Here is a 25,937-nt window from a genome sequence, read left to right on the forward strand (position 1 = left end):
AAATGATAAGTTGTATACTGAACTAAATAACTGTTAAACCTTGTTCTAATTTAAATCATTTTTACAAAGAAAAAGACAAATTATACTCTTGAAATCAACTTAAAATGAGTTAATTTTGATAATGTTTTACAATTTAATTTTGAATATTGTCTTTAACAAAATTAATCTTTGTTTAATGTTGATTAATTTTGTTTCATCTTTGTTCCAATTACTTGCCTAAATATAAATGATTTTGTTGATTTGATAGCATAAAAGGTCATTTGTTTCACTTTATAACATTCCATTAAATGTTTTTTTTCCCATATAAAAGTACCTATGCTTCACATCTATGAGAAATTCGCCAAACAAATTAATAAGGGAAAATTTACATCCGTCCTGCAAACAATCATTCTATAATATAGTTTTTTAAAGGTAGATTTTCAGAATAATTATTTCATTTTTTGATTCAAAGATGCTTAACACCATCCTCTCCTTTCTACTTTTAGGTCTTTAAATTTTTTTTCGTAGTGCTCTTTCTTTTCATACAATTTTTCAGGTAATCTTGAAACACAAGATGTGACCGTTAAGTCTTCGCCAAATCCAAATGAACCCAGTGTGGAAAAACCTTCACCTTTTAACAATAATGTTCTAGCTAGGACCCACGCGAGAGCATCCAAATGTAATCATTTTTTTTATGTGATCCTTAAATATTTCTCCTTTTGTTGGTCTGTCTTTTATGTGTTTAACCAATGTGTAATGTTGTGATTGGTAATGTTTTTGTGATTATTCCTCCATATTCACCTCAGAGACTAACATCTCCAGTCTTCGGCGGTGATGGTTTGCTATTTTTTTCCCTTGCTGCATGTTGTATCAATATGTTGCCTATTATTTTATCAGTGTAAAAATGCTTGCATGTCCAATATATATATATTATAAAACTCGTAAGTTTTTTTATGTATCTGAAGTTTTTCATACATGATTTTTCTTCCCCAAAGGAATCTATTTTCTAAAGTATCTGTACTTTTCTAAGAGTTGAACTTGGTATTTTTCACCTCATTTGAATTTACTCTTATTTTTTTGTTCAAAATTATCTTACTCATGTTTAAACTTCATGTTAAACATTTAAAAAGTTCCCCTATTGTGAATAACAGTTAATTTTTACATAAATAAAAAACTGAAGAAAAGCAAATTGACTTCATCTTATGTAAGTTGATTGACATTTTATAATTTCACTGTATGGATAATGTGCCGCTGTGGTGGTCGAGTGGTCATAGTGACGGACTCGCATTGCGAGGATCCGGGTTCGAGCGCCACAGTGGTGGCTGGCTGAAGTTGGTTTTCTGTGGTTTCCAACTTCAAGGCACGAATGCGAGCCGATCTCCCTGTTAAAAAGTCTCGCCACAGAGAGCTACAGGCCTACAACGTAACAAATATTCAATCATTACATTTCATTCACAATTTGAAGAATAGATGGCAGCACTGAAATATCAAGCACAACACTAGCAACACACTCAGACTGTTAGGTGCACTCACTTTGTTCCAGACTCTGCCACGAAGCTGGGCTGAAAGAGATCTCGGCAACGGGATAAGTCCGGTGGCAGAGCACCTGCCGTTCCTGTCATGTATGGATAATGTAACGATGTTATGACATAAAAAATGTTTGAAGGAAAATCTAAAATGTTTGGCGAAAGTCAGGAAATTACGCAAATGATTAAACATCAGAGGAAAACACTAAAAAATTTGAAATACAGAAAGTTAAGATTTTGAATTATGCTTTTTACTTCTGAAGTTGTGGTCAAAAGAATGATTAATCAATTTTGCTGGGAACCCCATAATTACTTTTAATTTTTTAAAATAACTATAATAACACTGATCTATAATTTTTAACTTTTTTTTATAACATGAGTGAAATAAGTTTTCTTAGACTAATTTTGGATGCTGAATTCAAATTTGAAAGTAAAAAATCTCCATCATGCAGTTTTTTTCTGTATGCATGGTCATTTTTTTGAAATACACTATGAAAAACTTACACATCTTGAAAATAGGTATGATTGGCATATTCTTAATAACAAATTATAATATTTTTATTATGATAGTTATTTATTATCACATTTATTATGATAGTTATTTATTATCACATTTATTATGATAGTTATTTATTATCACATTTATTATGATAGTTATTTATTATCACATTTATTATGATAGTTATTTATTATCACATTTATTATGATAGTTATTTATTATCACATTTATTATGATAGTTATTTTATCATATTCATACATCGTTATATATGCAAGAGCAAAAAATTAATTTTTTCCCTCATATGCATAATATCAATAGTGCATATTTTTGCATACAAAACTAAATTTATATTCATTTTTCCAGTATTTTATAAAAATAATTCATCTCTTTCTCTTATGTTTTCTTTCTGTAAAAACCAACAGTAATTATTTATCATTGAAGGGTTCCTACCTGCCCCCCCCCCCTATAGTTAAATGTCTTGGTGGAACCTTTCTCCTTGTTCATCACTGACTACTCCCAAGTTATCAAGGAAAAAAGAAAAATACCTGTCTGGAGTCATTCAGTATTCTGCTCTGTTCATAAAAAAATACAAACAGAGTAAGTCTTGAATAAGCTGTTGGTAGTTTCCTCTCTGTGGTTCCCTAAAAACCCCTTCATTGCAAATGTGAATGATTGTCATGCAGCAAGTTCTATGTGAAAACAATCACTCTATAGTTTCATTGTATTTAAGGACTTACAGATAATTCTTTTAGTTTTGTCCTATTTAATTTCGAAAAAATTTTCTTTCAGGTGTGAGAAACCTGAGCCAGAGTTGTCCGTAGCTTTCATAATGTTTTCCATCAGCCCCAGGGATGTATGGAGGATTGACTTAGGAGGGGTCACAAAAGATTTGGGGGAGCAAAAGGATTTTCTTCCAGATAAATTTTTAGTTATTAACCTTCAAAACATTTAAATTAACAGAAATTGATGAAAATAGCTGATAAAGATATCTTATTAGTCTTTTGTGTTTAAAAGTCTTTCAACATTTTATTTTTTACAAAAGTATAAAAAAAGTTTTTTTTAATTTTTGATTGTCTTGAGAGGGACACATAAGCCTCCATACACCCCCCCCCCTTCTTACACCTCTGATCAGCTCCAATTTAATGTGAATTGGTGGTAGCAAAACTTATTTGGAACATTAATGCATCTGTGGCATTAGCTATCACATTTTTTGACTAAAGGTTTCTACATAAAGATTAAGCCTGCGTTTTTCTTTTAATTTAAAAAACAGGCAATCCAGTTGTAATTTGAGATAAAAACAGTGCTCTACTATTCCCTAAGTTTTAGATGGCAAAAAATAAAAATAAGATTTCTAGTATCATTTCACACGTATATATGAATATTATAATATATGCTAAACATGTAATTAATATATTAATATATGCCTAAACATGTAATTAATTTATTAATATATGCCTCAGCATGTAAATTTTGAAAGTTATTCTACATTAAATACAATATAACAAAAAATTAGACTTGCTGGCCATTTTTTAAGGTCAGATCTGAAACCGGCATCCAAAAATTAATTAAGAACAGCTAAAAACCTTGTAGACTAGTGTAATGTTTGTATATGGGTGATTCTCACAAAATTGTGTCCCTAACAGTTTACATTTAATATATTTGACACGGAATCTTTTTTTCCGTCACTTTATTTATGGTCTAGCTTCTGAAAAGTTGCCACTGTTTTTTAATTTTTCCTTCAATAGATTTTTAAAATTTACTTGAATGAATTTTTGTTTGTTAAGGAAATGTCCTCTTCCTTTCTGTCCCCAGCTCATTTTTCAGATTTTAAAATAACTTTCTATTCTAAAACAAAGATATATTCTTGTTTTTTCTTTTTATAATATATATTTTTAAGACCAGTATACTTTTATATTTAATCTTTTTTATAATTTTTAACATTTTTTATTAATAGTTTACAGCCAAATGAAAATTTTCTCCAGGTATTTTTTTCATTTGTGCCATTTGGAAAACATTAGTCTAAGTTGTATGACATCAGTTGCTACTTATCAAATTTTGTCCTGGGAAGTTTAAAAATAATGTAGCCATTGATTGAACCTTTTTAAAAGATTAAAATTGTAAATTGATTCACGAATTAAGTTTATTCAGGAAAAAAGAGGAGCGTTTTTATTAAATGTCCTCCTGTGTGTTTTGGGTATTTTTTTCCTGAGAAATACAGAATTGAAAATTATTTTCATTCTTTATCATGTGTTTTAGGTCTATTATTTTTGAAAAACATATGTTTTCAACATGCTTAGTTTGTGATCAGTGTTGCAAAACTTGTAAAAATGTATTTCTCCTAGCTGTATTTTTCTTTCAGGTAATAAGAAGGAAAATTTGATTATAAGTTGGGGGGGGGATGATAAATTCAGATTTTTTGGGTGCAACATCAAGCTGCAGTAATGTTTCATTTGGAGACTTTTCTTGATTGCATTTTCATGAGTGCATCTCATGTTCTAGCAAAACAAAGACAAATTAGAAATCTAATGCCCCCATAAACTTGACAAAAAATGGAGTGAGAAGCACACATAAAAAGAAATAAAATGCAATTGACAAAAATAAACTGTTCAGAGTAACAATGCGTGTCTAATTCAAAAATGATCTATCAAAATAAATGGAACATGCATGTTGTGATTGTCAAACATTGATATCAAATTAAGTGCTGAAACAGGCAAAATGACTCGTCAGATTTGCATATCTCTTAACATGGTTAAATTTGAATTTTTTTTATACAAATACAACGCCACAACAGGCAAAATGCCCAACGAGGTGGCTGATAAAAAGATGCCCATAAAAATATGGATGTCATATATTTCAAAAAAAAAACAGCAACCCAATTAAAAATGCAATTAACACAAATTATAAACAATATATACACATAATAAAATATTATACAATGCCCATAAAGAATACCTATGGTTGTCTTATTCTAAGAATGGAAAGCTTCTCAATTTACCCAAACATGTTTATCGTATTTCTTTTTAAACGTGTCAATTGTGTTACAATTTACTACCTGCGGGGGTAAGCTATTCCATTTATTAACAACCCTATTAGAGAAAAATTCCCTGCGACACCATAACCTTGCATTGTCCCTCACCAATCGATACTGGTGTCCCCTTGTAAAAGCAGTCGATTGGCGGTGTACTAAAAGTTCATGGTCCATCCTATCCATCCCATTGAAAATTTTGAACACTTCGATCATATCTCCTCGACACCTACATTCATCCAATGTAAAAATATTCAAAAAATGAAGTCTCTCTTCATTACTCAAGCCCTGTGTGCTGCCAACAAGGACAAGCGTAGCTCTTCTCTGCACCCCTTCAACCAATTCTATGTCCCTCTGTAGGTATGGTCTCCAAAACCTTAAGGATACTCTTAGGACTTTTACTCTATACTTACAGCATACTCCAGTCCAGGACGAACTAATCCTCGAAAAAGTGGAAGAATGACTTTAGGAGAACACGAAGAGATCTTTTTGAAAGTTAGACCAAGCATTCTATTCACTTTTTTGACCACCGCTGAACAATGTTCAGAAAACCTAAGTCGCTCGGCAATGAGAATTCCCAAATCGGTGACCCTAGTTGCATCCAGGATAGTAACACCATTCAACTCGTAAGAGAACCATGGGTTGTTCGAACCAAAATGAGCGACCATGCGCTTATCAACGCTAAACGTCATGCTCCATTCATTTGCCCATGCTGCAATCCTGTTTAAGTTGGTCTGGAGCAACTCCCTATTGCTTTCATTCCATGAAAATTCCAAATTCATTTACCATGAATTTGTTTCTTGAATTTTTTGGTTGACTTTTTTATAACCTTTTTATTTTTTGTCCAATTTCATGAGAATGACCCATATATATTAGAGTGCTCAATTTCAAGTAAAGAACCTTTTATATAACAGGAAAGAAAATATGTGTGACCAGCAGTTCTCACTATATTGTATTATATCTGAATTCTGATTTGTGGCATCAGCCACCTCACAGAACTACTTGCTTGTTTGTGGAATTTTAATTTCTACTGAATAAGTGCACAAGAACACCACAAAATTATTATTCGGTTGAGAATATAATTAAACCTAATTCCCAGAATAGAATTTATTAGTAGTATTGAGAAACATACATTTACATGAATAAATTATATATTTATGCGTATTTGTGTTTATCAGAATAAAATAACCATAACAACATGATGAAATGGGTTTATGTGGCATTTCAGTGAGCCAAGCGTGTAGATTGAAATTTTTACTTTTCGTAATATTTTATTTTCGTTGTTTGCAGCCAGGTGTGATAAAAAACTATGTGTGAAAATATTGTGTATGCTGATTTTTCTAATCAGTATATGCTCTGACTTGTATTGATTATTTATATCGCAGCACATCAAAAATATTTCAAAACTTATGGCAGGTATTGTGCAAAATAAATATGGATCTATATTAACCATTAACATAGATGTAATTATTTCTTTAAATTTATCCATTTATTGCATGAATAGCAAAACTAGATGAGTGATCAAATTTAACACTTTTGCCAATTTATCTATCTATAAATTCTGCATGGTGAATTGGTTATTTCTGTCGTGTGTGCTAACATTGTTGATTCATGAAGTGTTTATTACCCTTGAATGTGCTATAATTTTTTCTTTGTGTTCATGCTAACATGTCTTGTCTGCTGAAAAAAAATCCTTTTTTCTCTCTCTCTGAATTCATTAGTTTTTTTATACATATATTTTTATCTCTCCTTTTTATGCTCCTGTGCGTGTGGAAAGACAGATTGGCATGCCTACTGGAACTCCTGGAGTTCAGGCGGTGTTCAGAGTACTGTCTGTTTTTTTTAATTTTAATTACCCATCTTTCTATATGTGTGTGTAAAAAAATTCTGCCCATTCTATACTTTTCCTTTTCTTTTTTTTTTCTCACATAACTTTATTTTCTTTCTGGACTATAACTTCATCTATCTGTACCATGTTTGTGATTGTTTGCTTATCACTAATACCTAAAAATATGATTTTTCAATAATGTTGAATTTTGAGGAATTTAGAATAAAACCAACAATACCTCATAATTGCAAAAGCAAAACTTGTTTTAAATTATTAATTAATTACTAATTGCGATCTGCATGCATTTTTGCTTACAAGGTGATTTGAAATAAAAAATAACACTATAGCTTTGAATATCAATTTTGAAAATGCATGAAATAATAATTACACTAGTTGTTGTAATATGGCTTTACATATGAAAAGTTAGCTGTGGGTTAAAGTTAGCACAAGTGTGTACGGGGGGGGGGGGTTGAAGACCCAAGATTACAGTAGGGTTTTTTATGATAAATTAATCCCTCCCTTTCCTTTGGGAAGGGAAAAAATCTAACTCGTCTCTGCTACTGTAAGTTAATATCAAATGAAATACCATTAAATTAATATTTTCCTTAGTCATTAAGCTGTTTTGCTACTTATCTCAATTGATGTCTTTTTTATATTTTGCAAATATGGTAAATTCTTTCACTTCAATTGCATTCAGGTTTACACAAAATACAATCATTATTTATCATGGGATAAACTTGAATTTCTCTTTTCGCTGATAAGTTTGTCATAAAGAATTGTCTATTACAATGTATTATATGGTTGATAAAATAAGTTACAAACAATGGAAATAGTCTTGGGTTTTGTATCTAACCTTTTATTAATTTATTAACATTTCACAAGTCCATTTTATGGTTGTCATAGTAGAAACCATTAAATACTCTTTAAAATGCTGTATTATATTACATAAAATAGGCTTTCTTCTCATTTTCAGCATATTCAAGTGGAGGGGTGGGAGAATGGAGAGAAAAAATATGACAAATTTTGCAAAAAATGCTGGCTATTCATTTCTCAAATGACTGAGGAAACTTGTCAATGCCAAAATATGATGCATCAAGTTTGGCAGTATCTTTTCAATACTAATAACAGTGTTAAATAAACTTATGGGATATTTTTTAGTGAAATAATCTTCTCTCTTGTTTATACTCATGTATAAGCTGACCTTTTCCTCCTCCCCCAACTTTGGGATAACAGTTTTGGTGATCCTGAAAAATGGTTTTCTTTTTAAAAAAAAAAAACCTGACCTACATATATATCAACCCCCCTCCCTAATATAGAAATAAATTTTCAAACAAAAAACACAGTTGATACACAAGTATTTACAGTATATGTAGTGTATATAAGTTTACACAAAAGGTACACTTTCTGAGAACATAAAATAAACTTCAGTGGAAATGGTAGTTAAAATCATCACAACTATATCATTGATACAACAGTATCATTTTCTTTGATTTAGTCTATAACTGTAAGTTTGAACAATTCTTTTTTTTCTTCATGAAATTGTCTGAAAATTTTTAAATTTCTTTTAAACTATATAATTTATTTTTCTTATTATAACTCAACACAGTTATAAAATTATACTAGTAAAAAACCACACACAAATTTTGAACACAAAACAAAATGAATGTAAAGAACAATATTTTTTTCAGGTAACATATATTCAATCTGTTTCAGATATTTCAAATAACATCTTTCATATTCAATTATTAAAATAGGGTTTTTAAAAAGCAAAAGACCTAAAAAGAGAGAAAAGAAGAAAAAAATCAATGGAACTAAAGAAGACACCTCAGTGACAAGCAATGAAGTGTAAGCTAAATTTAAAATGTAGTCTGTTAATGTTTTCTTGGGTCATTAATATTATTGTTCTAGCTAGTAAAAGTATCCAATTTGAACAAATAATAAAGCTATTATTTCTAATTAAGACACTGAAATGTAACATTGGATTTTTTTCCAGGGAATCTCAGGAACGTTTGAAAAATGTAAGTCATGTTTCAAAGACCAGCAATATTTTTTTAATGATTTTAGTGAAACCTTTACTATGTTTTTCTATTCTAGTGTGTGTAATACCTATTTATTTCACTGAAACATAATTGAGAGATTAGCCTATGGGATAAACCAAGTTGGGACAAGGTAGCCTAGGTCGGTAAAATACTCGCTTAAAGTACTAAAGGATGTTTAGAGGTATCACACACGAGTTCGATACCCGGTTCGTCCTTGTCAGAAAACTTTCCTGACACGGGTACAACAAAAAACAGTGACATGACCACAGAAAAAATTGCTACCGCTGAGAGTCTCCCATCGAGGGGTTAGCGCACCAACCACTCTATGAGTATAAAAAACTATCCTGCAATTCGGAATTGCCACTAAATTGTAGGTCCCGGTCTAATTAGCCCTCGTGTGCAGAAAATGGCTGTGGTGCAACAAAAATTATCAAATGATGAACCAAGTTTGATTTCTTATACCATTGGTCAAAAAAAAATTTCCAAAGGCTTCAGTGCAAAATATTATTGAAATTCAAACAATTTTTTTTTATGTTAAAGATTTTTAACCTTTTACTGCTCAAGAAATAATTTCTGTTAAATTAAGAAAAAAAATTCTTTATCAGATAAGGAATCAGTGATATTCCAGAAGTTCATGTAAAATGTCTTTGAATAAATGTTTGGATTTTTTCAAAATTAACACTTTCTTGCTCTAATTTTGGCTTAGAAAATTCTAGCTCCAGAAAGTGTTGAATTTGGAAACTATGACATGCTAAAAAAATATCAATTTTCAAGATAAGGCATCTACAATGCTTTAAATGTCCAGTCCAATGGTTTTAATGTTTTTCAGCAATGCTATAATACCTGTGTAATTTTTGTAAATTTCAATCTAAGTTTGTGAAATTCATTATTAAAATAATATAAAATGTATTATTTATTTCATGTCCAATGTAGCTAGTGTTTTCTTCAGTATCATTCATAAACCAGCATCTGTTGTCTATGTTACAAAATCAAACAAAAAACCGGTTTACTGTATAGATAGCATCGATTAAATCAGATTTCAATTATTAATCAATAACTATTGAACAAATTGAATTCATATTAAGTGATATTGTTTTAGCATTGTAAGCATGTAAGTTTTATGTGTATTGTTCTCTTTTACAGCAAGGTCCATTAGTAGATGCTGAAGGTTTCACTATCAGGCCTCAGGAAGGACAGAATTCCTGTATCTTTTGATTTTTTTCACTTCATTTTAAAGCAACTCGTTCAATTTTATTCATTACTTAAAGGACAGCTTTTCACCATAATGGGCATTAGTCTTGCTTTGAAAACTTTTTAAATTATAGTCTATAACTATACCACTGGGTTGTTTTTGGTAAATATGGAAAGCTTGGAGCAATAAAGAATATTTTGCTTGATATCAAATAGAAGCCATGAATTCCTGGCTTTTCCTAAGTATTTTTTGAAAAAGGAAGGCTTTTCCTTGTAATTAGCTTTTATTGTTAATTTCTTCTTTATTGTATGGAAAACTCAGTTGAGAGATCGGTGGTAGGTTTGTATTGAAAACATAGTCATACATACACACACACACACGCATTGACATTGATGGACCGGGAACATCCTACTTCAAATCACCAAGAGGAAATGAAATGTTTCCCAAGGAATAGGTGCATCTGAAAGTCCAAGCGTTTATTAAATTAGAAGAGGTACATTAATAAAACAAAAGAAAAAGAGCGAACTGATAACCTATGCTTGCATTAACATAAAAAAAATAAAATAAGAATCGTCTATATATATATATGAATAAAAATCAATTGGCAAAAATTACATGTGGATCTATCATCATCAATCAATAAGAACTGTCAATAAAATAATTGAAAAATGATGTTCTGGCAAGCTCAATTCAAGCTCTGCATGAATTTCAGCTCGCTACTGATCTACATACACACAGGCAGGAAAATCAATTTGATGTTAATAAATACTCATATTCATATCAATTTAATTTCTTGACAATGCAACTTATTTCAGAAAAATGAAACAAAAATTTAATTTTTTTTCTGTATTGTGCATTATATCAATAAAAAAGATAAACTCAATTTGAGCTTCATGGAACAGAAAACACTATATATATTTTTGTAAAATAGCGTTTAAAATATTATCAAATCACAAACATAAAAGTTTTCTGTTGCTCGAACAGGACTTTGGCATCACTGTCAAGGAATTAATATGCGACAGGACAAATCACAAAAAAATCTAAATTCCAGAACAATCTTTAAGGTAACAAAAATTTTTTATCCAAAGAAAACAGTTCAAAATAATGATTCTTTTTTACTTTTTCAGGGCATAGTGATGCTCTTTCATGTTGACAGATATACTGCTGCAAATTTAAAAAAAAAAAAATGTTGCTCTGAGCCTGCAATTTAATAACTACACACTGAAAATTTTTATAGCACAAATAATAATTTTTTTGTCGCAGTGTCAACCAGGCCCTCATCCAGCCCCATCCCTTGTATACATATGTATTATACAAACTGTGTAATGCTGCATTAGAAAAGCATATATGGCAGTTATGCTAAATAACAAACTTTCATTTTACATGACTTTACTGGAACACTAGGGCGACACTTTCCTAAATTTAGGTTAAGTGAAAATTTTTTGAAATATTTTTCAATATAATGAATTCCAAAAGTATTCAATGCAGATTAAAAAATCAGACTCTTCTGTTAATAAATGATCCTTTATCTTGTAGTCATATTTATAAAGTTGCTGTGCGATCATATGGGCATCGAGCTGGATTCTCATCATGAGGATCCATGTTCAAACCACATTGACAGTACCATGGTGGTCAGTTGAAGTTGGTTTTACAACTTCCAAGTACAAATGCGAGCCAGTCTTCCATTTGAAAATGTTTCTCCACAGAGAGCAGGCGCACCGCCAACATGATACTTACATAACATGAAAATTAAAAAATTCAAGCAGAGTTACTATCCTTACTTCAAAATATGGAACACACCGGGCAAGAACATGAAACAAGCAGAATTCTAACAGTGTAAATACATTAGGGCCATGCATATACATACACACACGCAACACGTTTCAACATGTACAGATTTGTTAGAAATTCCACAAAGGAATATGTACTAGGTGCATTGTACAGTTAAGTAGTAGTAGGAATATTTATAAGGAGCAAAAATTACTTTTGTGATAGAAAGGTGATGAATTCAAAAACAATGCAAGGGAGATGTTTCAAGATAAAGTATTTTCTTTTCTAAGATTATGAAATGCCTGAGAATATACTATTGTTTAAGGTGTACATTATAATTTAATATTTAGCATACATTTGGTGATGGAAAAAAATTCCCTCTAAGAATTTTAAAATGTTTCTGAATCACTTTCAGTAAGAATTTCAATCAATGAACCCTTACTTATAACTTTAGTTTCCATAAACATTATTCTAAAATTAACTAGAAGCAATTGACGAAAGAAAATGAAATCTAATTTAAGAAATTTAAGCCAGTTAAATTTTGGAGTTTTTCTCAATAGTTCATTGTATTTCATACCTATGTGAATGGATTTTTTAACATTGGGTTTCAAATCAATGTTTTCACCAAAGTACTATCATCAATGTTTATGCTTAACTCTTCTTAGATAGCAAAGATAACTTCTATTCAAGTTCTGATGAATCTGGTATGTTACAGATTATGTATGTCTATCTGTGCCATTCTACTGCACTTTAGTACCATTCATTATAATCCTATGATTTTGCAACTAAATATTAATGAATGCTTTGAATTTGTTCAAATATTGATATTTCCAACTTTGAAACCCTGTTCTTGTGCAGTGTCATCTGGCGTCACATTGCTCATTTGTTTGTTATTTTGTTCAAAATTTTTCAAAAAAATTTAATGTCAAATGTGTCAAAGATTTGATATTTTTGCTGTGTCAAAGTTAGGTTTTATGCACTCCAGATTACATCATTTTGATTGCCTTTATCACATAGCGAAGCAGTTACACTATTCAATTTAAAATTATCTTTTTAGTAAAAAATTGTTCATGACACTTAATATTTTAATTGCTGAGTTTTTATTCTGAAAATTTGCAATGTTTTTCAAGTGCTTATCTTTTTTCACATCAGATCATAAAAAATAAAACTAAATCAGTTTCCCAAACTTTTTGTCCCATTGCCCTTTCTTCAAAATTTTTTTTTCTTACCACCCTAAACTCAAACCCATTGGATCTAATGTTATATCCGCCACTTCTATTGACCCCCCACCCCGACCATTCCATTGCCCACCGGGGGTGATATTGCCCAGGAAACACTACTCTAAATAATTATAATTTATGTGAATAATAAAGATGTGTATGGTAATGTAATACAAATCAGTGCTACAGTCGAGTCCTGATATGGTGCCAACCCCACTTGGCCCCAGAAATTTCTATTGAACAGATTTTCCATGAAGGAATTACAATAGATTGAACTGTAACATGATGCAAACACCCAAATCCATTATAGCTTCAAAATTATTTGAAACTGATGGTTGCGTTAAACCATTAATCTTTCATCTTTTTTTCATCGTGGAATTATAATTCTATTGAGTTCTTTAACTATTTACTTTCACTTTGTTCTTCGGATGTTGATCTCTTATATACCTATTTTGTTCTGTTGCAGAAGAGGAAGAACGGGAAAGGAAGATTCATATCGAAATTAAACCGGTTAGCAATAGCACTGGCATAAGTGCTAGCATAGATGAGCTTAGGGCTTCTATAGGAACCTTTTCTTTATCACCTGACCCTCAGAGAACTGTAAGTAACAGTGGAAATATCTTTATCCGTGTCATTAACCAAAATATTCATATTTGTGTTACAAAATATTGATATCTTAATAAACTCACAAATCCTCTATGCATATATACTCTACACTAGCTGACACCCGACGACGTTGCCCGCCCCGTAAAAAAAAAAGTATATATGTATATCTTAATTATTACTTAATCAAAAAAAATTCTGCATCAAGTAAGAAAAAATTACTTTTATTTTAAAATATTTTAATTAAAAAGTTCAGGCAGTCGCTTGTGGATACACAATATTTCTTGTTTTTCCATCTGGTGTGTAGATGCCAAATTTTTGGGATTACCAACACGCGACGTAAAGCTGTCCATGTGAAAAACAGGGCTCAAGTAGGTTGTGACCTGCCACTGCTAATAACTGGCCTTGCGCTTTGTTGATTGTCATGGCAAAAGCTAAATGAATCGAGAACTGTAATCGCTTGAAAGTGAATGGCATTTCTTCAGTGATAATTGGGATTTACGTGGAATGAAGATGTCTCTCCTTTGGCACATCCAGTTAGAATCGGTGTTCCAATGATGTAATTGTGCAATTTCTTCACGCAGAGTCTGCTGCCATTGCAGAGTCTCTGTGTCTCCAAATGTGTGAGAGAAAAATAGTTAAAGCTGGAATTTTTGAGTCTATAATGCTGTCTTTGCTTAAATTTGCATCCATATCTGTTATTTGCCATATTCCTTGTAACAGTCTGCATAATTTTTTTTAGAATCAAGCTTTCCTAGTTGCATATTGGTGCATTTATAGCACTTATGTATTATCACTAAATTTATAAGTGATGAAGAAATAATTGAATTTTCTGATGAACACTCTTCAGATAATATTGATTATTATCAGCATTGGTTTTGCTAGCAAAAGCTGTTTTCATAATTAAAAACAATTATTTTGAACTGATGGCTGCAAAAAAGACCATGAAAAATAAATTAACATGTTTTCACTTGTGTATAAACTTTCTGGTACATTTATACCAATACAAAGGCCACAACAGGCAAAGTGTGTAACAAGGTTGCTGAAAAAAAGATGGCCATAAAAAATATATCTGAACTGTGTCAAAAATACAGCAGCCCAATAAGAGCAATAAAAAAACAATAGTTATGATAAAATATAAATATACTGCCCATAAAAAATTATGGTTGCCACATCTAAGTATGGATAGCTTCTTGAAATTTATCCCAATATGTATATTGTATTTCTTTTTAAATGTGTCACACACACAAATTATGATAGGACCCACTACCCTCAGAGGTAAGCTATTCCATTCATTCACAACCAGGGCCATCATTTCAACTTTTTCCAGGGGGGGGGGGGGGCAAAGAACATGTACTCAATGTATTTATAATTATATATATATACTAGGGGGGCTCTGCCCCCCTGCCGCCTTTGGCGGCCAACCCCCCCCCCTCCCCCCCACTTCTCTCCCGGACATATCTTGTTTATTTCGTCCCACTTCATCAGCGTGCTATGGAAAAGGGGAAAGGGACGTGTGAAAGCACCAGCCTACTGAAGAAGCGAATTTTAATGAAAATAATAATAAAGCAACAAAAAACAAATGAGATTCATCAAGTATCCCCAGAAAACTTCCCCATGGGAGTCCCCAGATTCAATTCGCTGAATTTCAGTGGGTCCCCACACTGGATATATCTTGGGCTACCGATGTGTTGCAAATTTTACAATGTTAAACCACAAAAATCAATGAGATACATTCAGGGGCACCGAATTACAACCTGCCAACATTTCCATGAAGCCCTGACCTGCAAGCTTGTAGGACACCCCCCCCCCCCCCCGTGAGAATTTTTCATTTTTATCAATTTTACAACGAATAAAATCCAGGGCCCCACATCCAGTAGCGGGGACACAATACGCAGATTTTTAGTGGGGCCCCAGACTGGCTATATCTCGGGTTTCGGCTGTGGCAAATTCTACAACAGAAAAGACTGAGATTCATCCAGGGCCCCCAAAATCAAACCTGTAAACATGGGCCCCCCCGACTTGGAAGCTTGTCGGTCATCCCCCGGTGCGAGTGCCATGAAAAATTTTCATTTGTATTCGTTTTACCTACGAATAAAATCCAGGGCCCCAAAATAAACCTGTAAACATGGGCCCCGACTTGGAAGCTTGTCGGTCATCCCCCGGAGCGAGTGCCATGAAAAATTTTCATTTGTATTCGTTTTACCAACGAATAAAATCCAGGGCCCCCAACCAATTACCCGGGACACCAATTCGCATACTTTTGGTGGGGCCCCAGACTGGCTTTATCTCGGGCTTCCGCTGTTGCAAATTCTACAACAGAAAAGAATGAGATTCATCCAGGGCCCCCAAAATGAAACCTGTAAACATGGGCCCCGACTTGGAAGCTTGTCGGTCATCCCCCGGAGCGAGTGCCATGAAAAATTTCCATTTGTATTCGTTTTACCAACGAATAAAATCCAGGGCCCCCAACCAATTACCCGGGACACCAATTCGCATACTTTTGGTGGGGCCCCAGACTGGCTTTATCTCGGGCTTCCGCTGTTGCGAATTCTACAACAGAAAAGAATGAGATTCGTCCAGGGCCCCAAAATGAAACCTGTAAACATGGGGCCCCCGACTTTGAAGCTTGTCGGTCATCATCCGGAGCGAGTGCCATGAAAAATTTTCATTTGTATTCGTTTTACCAACGAATAAAATCCAGGGCCCCCAAAATGAAACCTGTAAACATGGGGCCCCCGACTTTGAAGCTTGTCGGTCATCATCCGGAGCGAGTGCCATGAAAAATTTTCATTTGTATTCGTTTTACCATCGAATAAAATCCAGGGCCCCCAAAATGAAACCTGTAAACATGGGGCCCCCGACTTGGAAGCTTGTCGGTCATCCCCCGGAGCGAGTGCCATGAAAAATTTCCATTTGTATTCGTTTTACCAACGAATAAAATCCAGGGCCCCCAACCAATTACCCGGGACACCAATTCGCATACTTTTGGTGGGGCCCCAGACTGGCTTTATCTCGGGCTTCCGCTGTTGCGAATTCTACAACAGAAAAGAATGAGATTCGTCCAGGGCCCCAAAATGAAACCTGTAAACATGGGGCCCCCGACTTGGAAGCTTTTCGGTCATCCCCCGGTGCGAGTGCTATGAAAAATTTCCATTTGTATTCGTTTTACCAACGAATAAAATCCAGGGCCCCCAACCAATTACCCGGGACACCAATTCGCATACTTTTGGTGGGGTCCCAGACTGGCTTTATCTCGGGCTTCCGCTGTTGCGAATTCTACAACAGAAAAGAATGAGATTCGTCCAGGGCCCCAAAATGAAACCTGTAAACATGGGGCCCCCGACTTGGAAGCTGGTCGGTCATCCCCCGGAGCGAGTGCCATGAAAAATTTCCATTTGTATTCGTTTTACCAACGAATAAAATCCAGGGCCCCTAACCAATTACCCGGGACACCAATTCGCATACTTTTGGTGGGGTCCCAGACTGGCTTTATCTCGGGCTTCCGCTGTTGCGAATTCTACAACAGAAAAGAATGAGATTCGTCCAGGGCCCCAAAATGAAACCTGTAAACATGGGGCCCCCGACTTGGAAGCTTGTCGGTCATCCCCCGGAGCGAGTGCCATGAAAAATTTCCATTTGTATTCGTTTTACCAACGAATAAAATCCAGGGCCCCCAACCAATTACCCGGGACACCAATTCGCATACTTTTGGTGGGGCCCCAGACTGGCTTTATCTCGGGCTTCCGCTGTTGCGAATTCTACAACAGAAAAGAATGAGATTCGTCCAGGGCCCCAAAATGAAACCTGTAAACATGGGGCCCCCGACTTGGAAGCTTGTCGGTCATCCCCCGGAGCGAGTGCCATGAAAAATTTTCATTTGTATTCGTTTTACCAACGAATAAAATCCAGGGCCCCCAACCAATTACCCGGGACACCAATTCGCATACTTTTGGTGGGGCCCCAGACTGGCTTTATCTCGGGCTTCCGCTGTTGCGAATTCTACAACAGAAAAGAATGAGATTCGTCCAGGGCCCCCAAAATGAAACCTGTAAACATGGGGCCCCCGACTTGGAAGCTTGTCGGTCATCCCCCGGAGCGAGTGCCATGAAAAATTTCCATTTGTATTCGTTTTACCAACGAATAAAATCCAGGGCCCCCAACCAATTACCCGGGACACAAATTCGCATACTTTTGGTGGGGCCCCAGACTGGCTTTATCTCGGGCTTCCGCTGTTGCGAATTCTACAACAGAAAAGAATGAGATTCGTCCAGGGCCCCCAAAATGAAACCTGTAAACATGGGGCCCCCGACTTGGAAGCTTGTCGGTCATCCCCCGGAGCGAGTACCATGAAAAATTTTCATTTGTATTCGTTTTACCAACGAATAAAATCCAGGACCCTCCAACCAATTACCCGGGACACCAATTCGCATACTTTTGGTGGGGCCCCAGACTGGATATATCTTTTGCTTCCACTATCGAAATTTTTCAACATTAAAGCAGCAAGAAAACAATGAGATCCATCAAGGGCCCCTGGAAATGAAAACTTTTTACTTATACGTGAAATCTTCCCCGGGTACCCCGACCCTGTGTTGGGAGCACTGCTGTTGTGTGTATATATTACACATATATATATACCTCTCGGCATGGACCTCCCCCCCCCCCCCACAAAGGAAGGGCTGACAGGGGCCACAACGATTCTTTTCACTTTTTGATTTTTCACACTATAAATTAATCACAGGGGGGCCCCTGAAAAGCTGGTTTGGGGGCTCGAAATCTAAATTCCAGCCTAAGGGCTCTGCTGTAGGATGTAGGAGCCTCTTGGTACATGCACATAACATGGTCCCGATGGGTCACGATATGTGAATATCGACCCAATATCGATATATGATATCATATCGATATATGAATCGAACCCACTTCCGTAACAGACTTCCGTCACTCGGTTGCTTAGCAACAGGCCCTTTTCGAGTTTGTTTGTGATTTTATATTATAGAATAGATATATTTGTGTACACATATACCATAGCTGCCAAGTCTCCCGAATTTTAGCTTCATCCCTCGACTTCCCGAAAAGTTCTTAAATCTCCCAAATTTTTACGAAAATAAAATAAATAAAATTTTTACGTAATACTTGAATGACCCCAAAGGTGTGTGTGTAAAATCCCTATTTTATTTGGAAAAATCCCTTTTGTATTTATTTGGAGTGGTTTTAGCATAAAATACGGGTTCGCTCGAAAATCTCCCAAATTTTCATTTTCAAAAGTTGGCAACTATGATATACCATTTTTAGTGTGTTTTCAAAAGCCGGGGGGGGGGTGGCCCTGACCCCCCAAATGACGGGCCTGTTCACAACCCTATCATAGAAAAACTCACTGTGACACCACAAACTAGAATTATCCCCTTACCAATTGATACTGGTGTTCCCTTGTCCAAGCAGTTGATTGATGGTGTATTGATAACTCATGGCCCATTTTATTCCTCCCATTGAAAATTTTAAACACTTCAATCATATCTAACACCTGCATTCTTCCAATGTGAACATATTGTTAAGTGTCTCTTCATAGCTCAAGCCCCTAGTATCTATCTATCTTTAGTTCTCTTCCCTTTCCCCCTTTTTTTTAAACTAGTATCATCAAATATGATATCATATAAAACGCAAAACAACATGGAGAATTTGCTGCATGAATACAAATCTTTTAAAAATTTAGTTTTCAGTCGTTATTTTTCTCATTATCAGGGTTTTTTAATTTTATGAATTTGCTAGAATACAAAACTAAATGATAAACAAGAGATATCAGTAGAACTACATTCATAAAGATTTCACAATTCCTGAATGTAATATGTATCAAAGCAGAATGTGCGAAAATCTGTGACGTACATCACAGAACAATCAGTGCTACTGCAGAACAGCCTTTAAGAACTTTAAGAAAAGTGCAGAAAACACTATTGTGGGAATTTTTATTGCAAAATGTGTTTCCACTCAGCCGACAGGCTCATTTGGGAGATAATGTGTTTTATTTCCGTTTCAATTTAATGCATTTAATTCAATGTGCTTATTTTGATCTGTAGTAATATTTAGATTTTCTTTGTTTATTCATTTTTCATTTTTTTTAATCGTCTCGTGTGTTTTTATTTTTTTTTTTTTCATTTTTAATTGATCCGGTGATTTTATACAGACCTTTATTTTACTTATTTGGTATTGACTAGTGTTTGCTTTTATTTTATATGTTTTATATCTGTGTATTGCATTCTATTCTGTTTGATTTTATTATATTTACAATGTTTCAGTCATACCTTGCTGTAATTGGATTGTTTTCTGTAGCGTGGTGTTAAATAAATAAAAAAAAATAAAGTATAGATATTTTTAATTGAATAAAATATATTGGTATTTTTTCAGGTAAATAGGCCATTGAGCAGTAATGGGTCAACACCTGAAGGTCAGCTGAAGAGATCTATTTCTATGACAAATCCACTAAAGTAAGTGTTTACTTTCATGTTTTGGGTTCACGGAATAAGAACATATAGCTCTGATATTCATCAACTGTCTTATACTCGAAGGACAAAGAAAAATTTATGATTTTTTCACATCAGCGCTATCTAAAACTATTTCTGTTTTTGATAAAAAATCAATGTCTCTTTTTGTTTTGTTCAAGTAATATTTGTTCTGCACTGAATTTAATATACCATATATACTTGTGTATAAGCCAAGTTTTTTTTTGTGGAAAAATTTGTTCCTCATGTTGGGGGGGGGGGTCAGTTTTTGATGAGAAAATATCAACCCCCGCAATCAGTAGTATTTTTTGTAGCACTGTTTGAGAAACTGGTACAATGAGCTTGGAGATTCAGAAGAAATGAATTAAAAAGTTTAAATCATTTTCTATTGTAAATTTTCGTAAGCTATTCATTTTGCATGAAAATTTAAGAATTTTTTTTTCTCTGAAATGCGTGGATTTTTTTAGGTCAGCTTGCCACAGGTTTTCAATTTATTGTGGTTTTGGTGGTCCTGAAGTGGGGGGGGGGGGGGAGTCGGCTTATACACGAGTATATACGGTACTCTAAAAATTATCAATGTTTCAATTCAATTATGTGAATTTCAAGGTTTGTTAATTTTTCATGTTATATTACAGTAAGGCTGAGGGAGATGTGTTCAGCTTGTTCAGCCCCAGTGCATCCAGTGCCTCTACCCCAACAGGAGCTGCTCCTGTTGGTGGGTTCATCAGTCCTCCTCCAACTGCCGACAGTCCTAATGCCTCTTCCGTTTTAGAGACTAATCAGGTTCAAACTTCACTGCCCAGGACCAGTAATTGTTAGTTTTTCTTTTTACTCTCTTGCTATGTATCTTTTTAACGATTTTTATGGAGTTCATAGGTTTATTTCTTTAAAAACTACTCCCTCATAATATACAGTCGAAGATTGAACTTGGTTATAATGACCTTGGTTGTAATGGCACCTTAGCTATAACGACAATAATTTGTGATCAGATGATTCCCATAAAGAATGTTAATAAACCTTGGTTATAACTAGGACTCAGATTTTTATTACCTAAAGATGAAACATCGTTGCTGACTGGAGTTTAAAAACTTAAAATTCGGGTTTATTAACCTATCCACAATGATGTTTCATTTTTTGGCAGAGCCACGACTAGATGTTTGGTCACCCGGGGCAAGTGTGCATTTTGGCGCTCCCTTGTAATGTTGAAGGAGAGGTTTGAGAATAAAATTTGGGCCCCTCTGGGGTCCAGCACCCAGGGCACGAGACCAGCCTGCTCCCCCTAGTTGCATCCTTGTGTTTTGGTCATAAAAATCAGCTCTAGTTATAACGTTGATGAAAATGCAATAACCTCAGAGATAACACATTTTTTGTCACTTTTGTTCTAGTAGTGATGTTTTTTACAGAAATTCTTAGAATTGTATCTCAGCACAATGAGGGAATATTCTTCTGTAGTTTTATTGATGCTTAATGATGAATAATAGATTTATTATGCATTTGACAACTTAACTTACCCATTTTTTTAATTCCCATCCTTTGTAAAAAGGGCAAGCCTCAGAATCCTTGGAATTAAACCTTAAAAAAAATTTGTTGCAGGTGAGATAGAATCTTAATAAAGTTATTCTAAAGATCTTCAATTGTTGAGGAAAAACTTCATTTATTTTGTTATTCATTTTAATTTGGGTGGTCATATGACTGAGTACAGTAAGTTCTTGTATTCTGAAGTTTTGCTCTTTCCAGCTTTTTTTTTTTTCATAGAAATGTCCTTTTTTGTCAATGAATCATCAATTCATTATCTTTAATGGAACCAATAATGAAGATAATTTTCATAGTTCTAATAAATCGTGTTCTAATGAATATAAATATTCATCTTCAATATTTTTTTCATGTTAGATTTTTTTTTTTTTTTTTTTGAGAAAAGCATTTCAATATGCTTGTGCCTTGCCATGGCACTTTATTGCCTGCCAAGTTTTTTTTATAAGCAATAACAATCAACTTCACCGATGATCATAAAATTTTTGGCAAAAATCAATTATGTCTCATGTTCCTGATTTACAGTTTTCTTCCCTTAAAATATGGTCAGTGTAATCATAATAAAATAATTTCATGTATGGCATTTGATTGCATTTTTCATACATAAAAAGCCTTAAAAAACTTCAATCTCGGTTGTAACAGCATCTCAGTTATAATGGCAAAAGTTTCATGAAATTTTTGGTGGCATTCTATAACCAAATAATAAGAGTTTGACTGTGTATCTAATATCTATTATCAATTATTTTTAGCTGCTGCAGAAACATCCACAGAAACTGAATTGGATGTTCTCAGCAATGGACCTCAGAGACAGCCATCGAATAGTAGAGGTGGTACACCTACTGGTTCTATCATACCACCAGCTATTCCGAGGCCAGCTTCTAGACGAGCGATTGAGGTACCTCTTTAGTTACATTCAACCTCTGTTTCAATAACATTTATGAACATATGACTGTGTTTGGTGCCTGCTCTTACTAAAACTTTCATCTTTGCAGTGATCTATATATATAAAATTGATTTTCTGTGTGTATGTTCCCTATACAAATCTACAATTTTAAATCGATTGTCATCAAATTTTGCATATATACCAAATGGGACCCGACTTGAATGATAGGCTACTTTAAAATTTCGTCAAAGCAGGGCAAATGCCCCAAATGGGCAAAAAACAGTCGGGCAACAAGGGTTTTTGGGCCTCAACAATCACTTTCCGAACGTTTACTTTGGTTACTGTAGTTCCCTAGCAATGCGCTTCAGACGTGTATATGCCTTTACAATGGTTTGTCACTTCTCTAATCCTGTTAGTATATGTATAATAGTTTATGCCTTTATAATGGTTTGCCACATTTTCAATATACTCTCAGTAATGAGGCTTTTTGAATAGACGTCATAATCATCATCAGCATCGCTTTGAAAGTCAGGAAAAGGGTGATCCTCATAGAAATCAGTGCTAAAATTGTCGATTTTACTGTAGAAATGCGGAAATTTGGCAGGGTTTTCAGCCACACATCAATAATTTTAAAAATTTTATTGAATTCTAGATTTTTTAAATATTGAGTTCGCTTAGAGATATTCGAAGCCCAGGAGATTAAATATGAAGTGATTAGCCAGACCAATTTTTGAGTTGAGATCCATGCAATAACATTGATTTCAACTTTGTATTTATATCTTCTCAAGTATGAAAATTAATGTCTCCTTATTGTCTAACTGCATAAATTCACATATAGTTTAGATTGTTTTAAAATTAATTGTGGGCTTATAAAGTACATGAAAGAAATTCCACAGCTCTAATATTTTTTGAAGCAGAAACAGGCAGATGAATAACTAGAACTTCGGGGGGGGGGGGAATCGAAATACTTGGCACCCTTTGAAAAAGAAAAATATATATATTCATTTCTAAATTTCTTTAAATCTAGATTTGTTTATTTCCATGAGTCGTGCAGTAAGTCACCATATTAGTTCAACTTGGACACAGTTTGTATGTCCCTCAAAGAAAGAGGGAGATATCACGTGATCCAAAAAGCCTCATTGAAGAAAACCCGGGCAACAGCGGGTATTATAGCTAGTATATGTGTATAATTGTGCTGCATGTATTTAATGTATGTTCCCGTTTGATCAGTAAAAACCTCGGTAAGTCATCATTCTAGTTAAGCTGTCATTTTTCTTCAGTCCCATCCAGCTTTCATAGATAACAATGTTATTAAGTCCTTGTTTATTCGTTGCTAATTTTGGGTAACTTATCACTATGTAAAATTTGAGAGAGAGGGAAAGGGAGGATTTCTATGGCTCTGTTTTTAAAGAAAGAGCTTGATTTGCCATGTGTTCAAAAGTGATCATAAAAGTCTTATGTACCAAAATGGAGCAACTCAAGTGATGGAAGTTAACACTGGGGAAGTTCATTTTCTAACTAAAAAAGAAAAAAGTTTTAAAACTTCAGGGACTGTTTGAGCTGGCCATAATTTCTGCACAGAACCTCTGTAATTTGGGGCTTCAAATTTAAACAAAATATCTTTGTTGAAAAAACCAGGCATTTTTCCCGAAGTTGAGTTCGTCTGCTTTGCCTGCCTAGGACAACCCCCACTCCAAGTTAAAATTGGCCCTGTGTTCAAGTTTACCTTGTATTTGTATCATGAGTAAGTGTACCAGTGTTATTTTACCATAATAAAAGCTCTAAAAAGGTAAAAATTTCGTTTTTTTTGTAGTCTATAAATTTTGTTAATAGTGTAATTTCAATTCATATTTTAATAAAATTTACATTCCTTTAAAATTATACAATTTTCACAATAATGCACATTGAAACTTATTGCAGTTTGCTTAAGTTGTCACTCTGCTTAAGCCATCATAATTTCTTGATAATATGAGTGACGACTTAACAAGGTTTTACTGTATCATTCAAATGTTTACAATTCATCATTATCATATGTTAATGAAATTGACGACATCTAAAATGAGCTTAAGTTTTACAACCTATTGAGTAGTCTATAAACTCATTTAAATAAACTTTTTTTCAATCTGATTAATGCAGTTCTGTAAATGCTACTTTCAGAATATTTTGATTTGATACTTTTTCCCTTTTTTTTAAATTCACAGGGTCCACGTGGACGAATGTCTCCATTGCCATACAACATGACCAGGACAGAAAGCGTAGGTAGCTTAACGAATGATTTTAAAACCACTTCTATGCCAGTCGGTTCATCTAGAGGACCATCACCTTTAACCATAGGCATGTGTGACACAATACCATTAGCTATAGCCTTCAGCGAAGTAGTCAATGCTTGTTTTCGGGGTACTGACGAAACTAAGTATGTTTCTTCTTTTTTCTTATATTTTCATTTTGCATAAGTGTTTTCATTGTAGTTTGTATAACATAATTTTTATTAACTATAATTTAGGTGTCAAGTGAGGTTGACTGGAGATATGAAAGTGTCATTTCCTGCTGGAATTGTAAATGTACTTGCTAACAATCCTTCCCCAGCACAGCTTTCTTTCTTTATCAGTAAAGCAAGCAAACTAGAAAATATATTGCCAAATAAGCAGTTAATCACTGTGTAAGCACCTTATTTTCTTATGTATGCTGTGTACTTTATCGATACAAACTATCATAAGATGGTTTTAATTTTCTTTTTATAGAAGGCAAATGGTAATAATAACCATGTAATTAAGTTATTTTATATGTATTTTCATTTCTTTTTTTTTTCAAATCTGATTTCATTGTGTGTTTTTTAGAGATCCTAGTCAAAGAACTTCAGACCAAATGGTATATGAATTCAATATGCCTGCCTTAACTGCACTACTTCGCAAGCAATATGAGCGAACTCCTAATGCATCATATTTCAACATAGACATTCTGAAATATCATGTGGGTACCTTCCATGAGTTCTTTATTTTTGATTGTGACAGAAATTATGTTCGTCCTGAGATTTGAAAAACCATCTCAATTAGTGTTTGTAATTTTTTAGGATATTATGCGCTGTTGTTCATTGCTCAAACTATCAAGCACATTGCCCTAATCTTCTCCGTCACTGTCGCTCCAATAAGAAGAGTATTTTGTTTCAAACATGGCTAGTTGCTTACTTAAAACAAGCAGCTGTTACGGAAATTTTGCCGCTGTGGTGGTCGAGTGGTTATAGTGCCGGACTCGTGATGCGAGGATCCGGGTTCGAACCCCACAGTGGTGGTCGGCTGAAGTTGGTTTTCTGTGGTTCCCAACTTCAAGGCGCAAATGCGAGCCGATCTC

At 34.1% G+C, this 25,937-nt stretch overlaps 1 protein-coding gene across 5 annotated transcripts in view; it reads left to right on the plus strand.

The window, feature by feature from the left end:
* LOC149078463 (F-BAR domain only protein 2-like) overlaps nt 1–25,937 on the plus strand; it is a 53,845-nt gene that overhangs the window by 23,977 nt on the left and 3,931 nt on the right. For 2 of the 5 annotated variants that reach the window (XM_089240567.1, XM_089240569.1), the window contains exons 12-24: nt 536–658; nt 6,812–6,856; nt 8,613–8,703; nt 8,852–8,876; nt 10,041–10,101; nt 12,525–12,563; nt 13,546–13,679; nt 20,082–20,161; nt 20,812–20,990; nt 22,456–22,601; nt 24,791–25,002; nt 25,093–25,248; nt 25,427–25,559. In XM_089240567.1, coding sequence (XP_089096693.1) covers nt 536–658; nt 6,812–6,856; nt 8,613–8,703; nt 8,852–8,876; nt 10,041–10,101; nt 12,525–12,563; nt 13,546–13,679; nt 20,082–20,161; nt 20,812–20,990; nt 22,456–22,601; nt 24,791–25,002; nt 25,093–25,248; nt 25,427–25,559 — 1,424 coding nt within the window. The remainder of the gene's footprint in view (nt 1–535; nt 659–6,811; nt 6,857–8,612; nt 8,704–8,851; nt 8,877–10,040; nt 10,102–12,524; nt 12,564–13,545; nt 13,680–20,081; nt 20,162–20,811; nt 20,991–22,455; nt 22,602–24,790; nt 25,003–25,092; nt 25,249–25,426; nt 25,560–25,937) is intronic. The other 3 variants (XM_089240568.1, XM_089240570.1, XM_089240571.1) reach the window with 3 other exon arrangements.

Source organism: Pholcus phalangioides, unplaced genomic scaffold, assembly GCF_987345545.1.
Source record: "Pholcus phalangioides strain wild (caught in Gottingen) unplaced genomic scaffold, Ppha-v1.0 ptg000013l_1, whole genome shotgun sequence".
NCBI lineage: Eukaryota > Metazoa > Arthropoda > Arachnida > Araneae > Pholcidae > Pholcus > Pholcus phalangioides.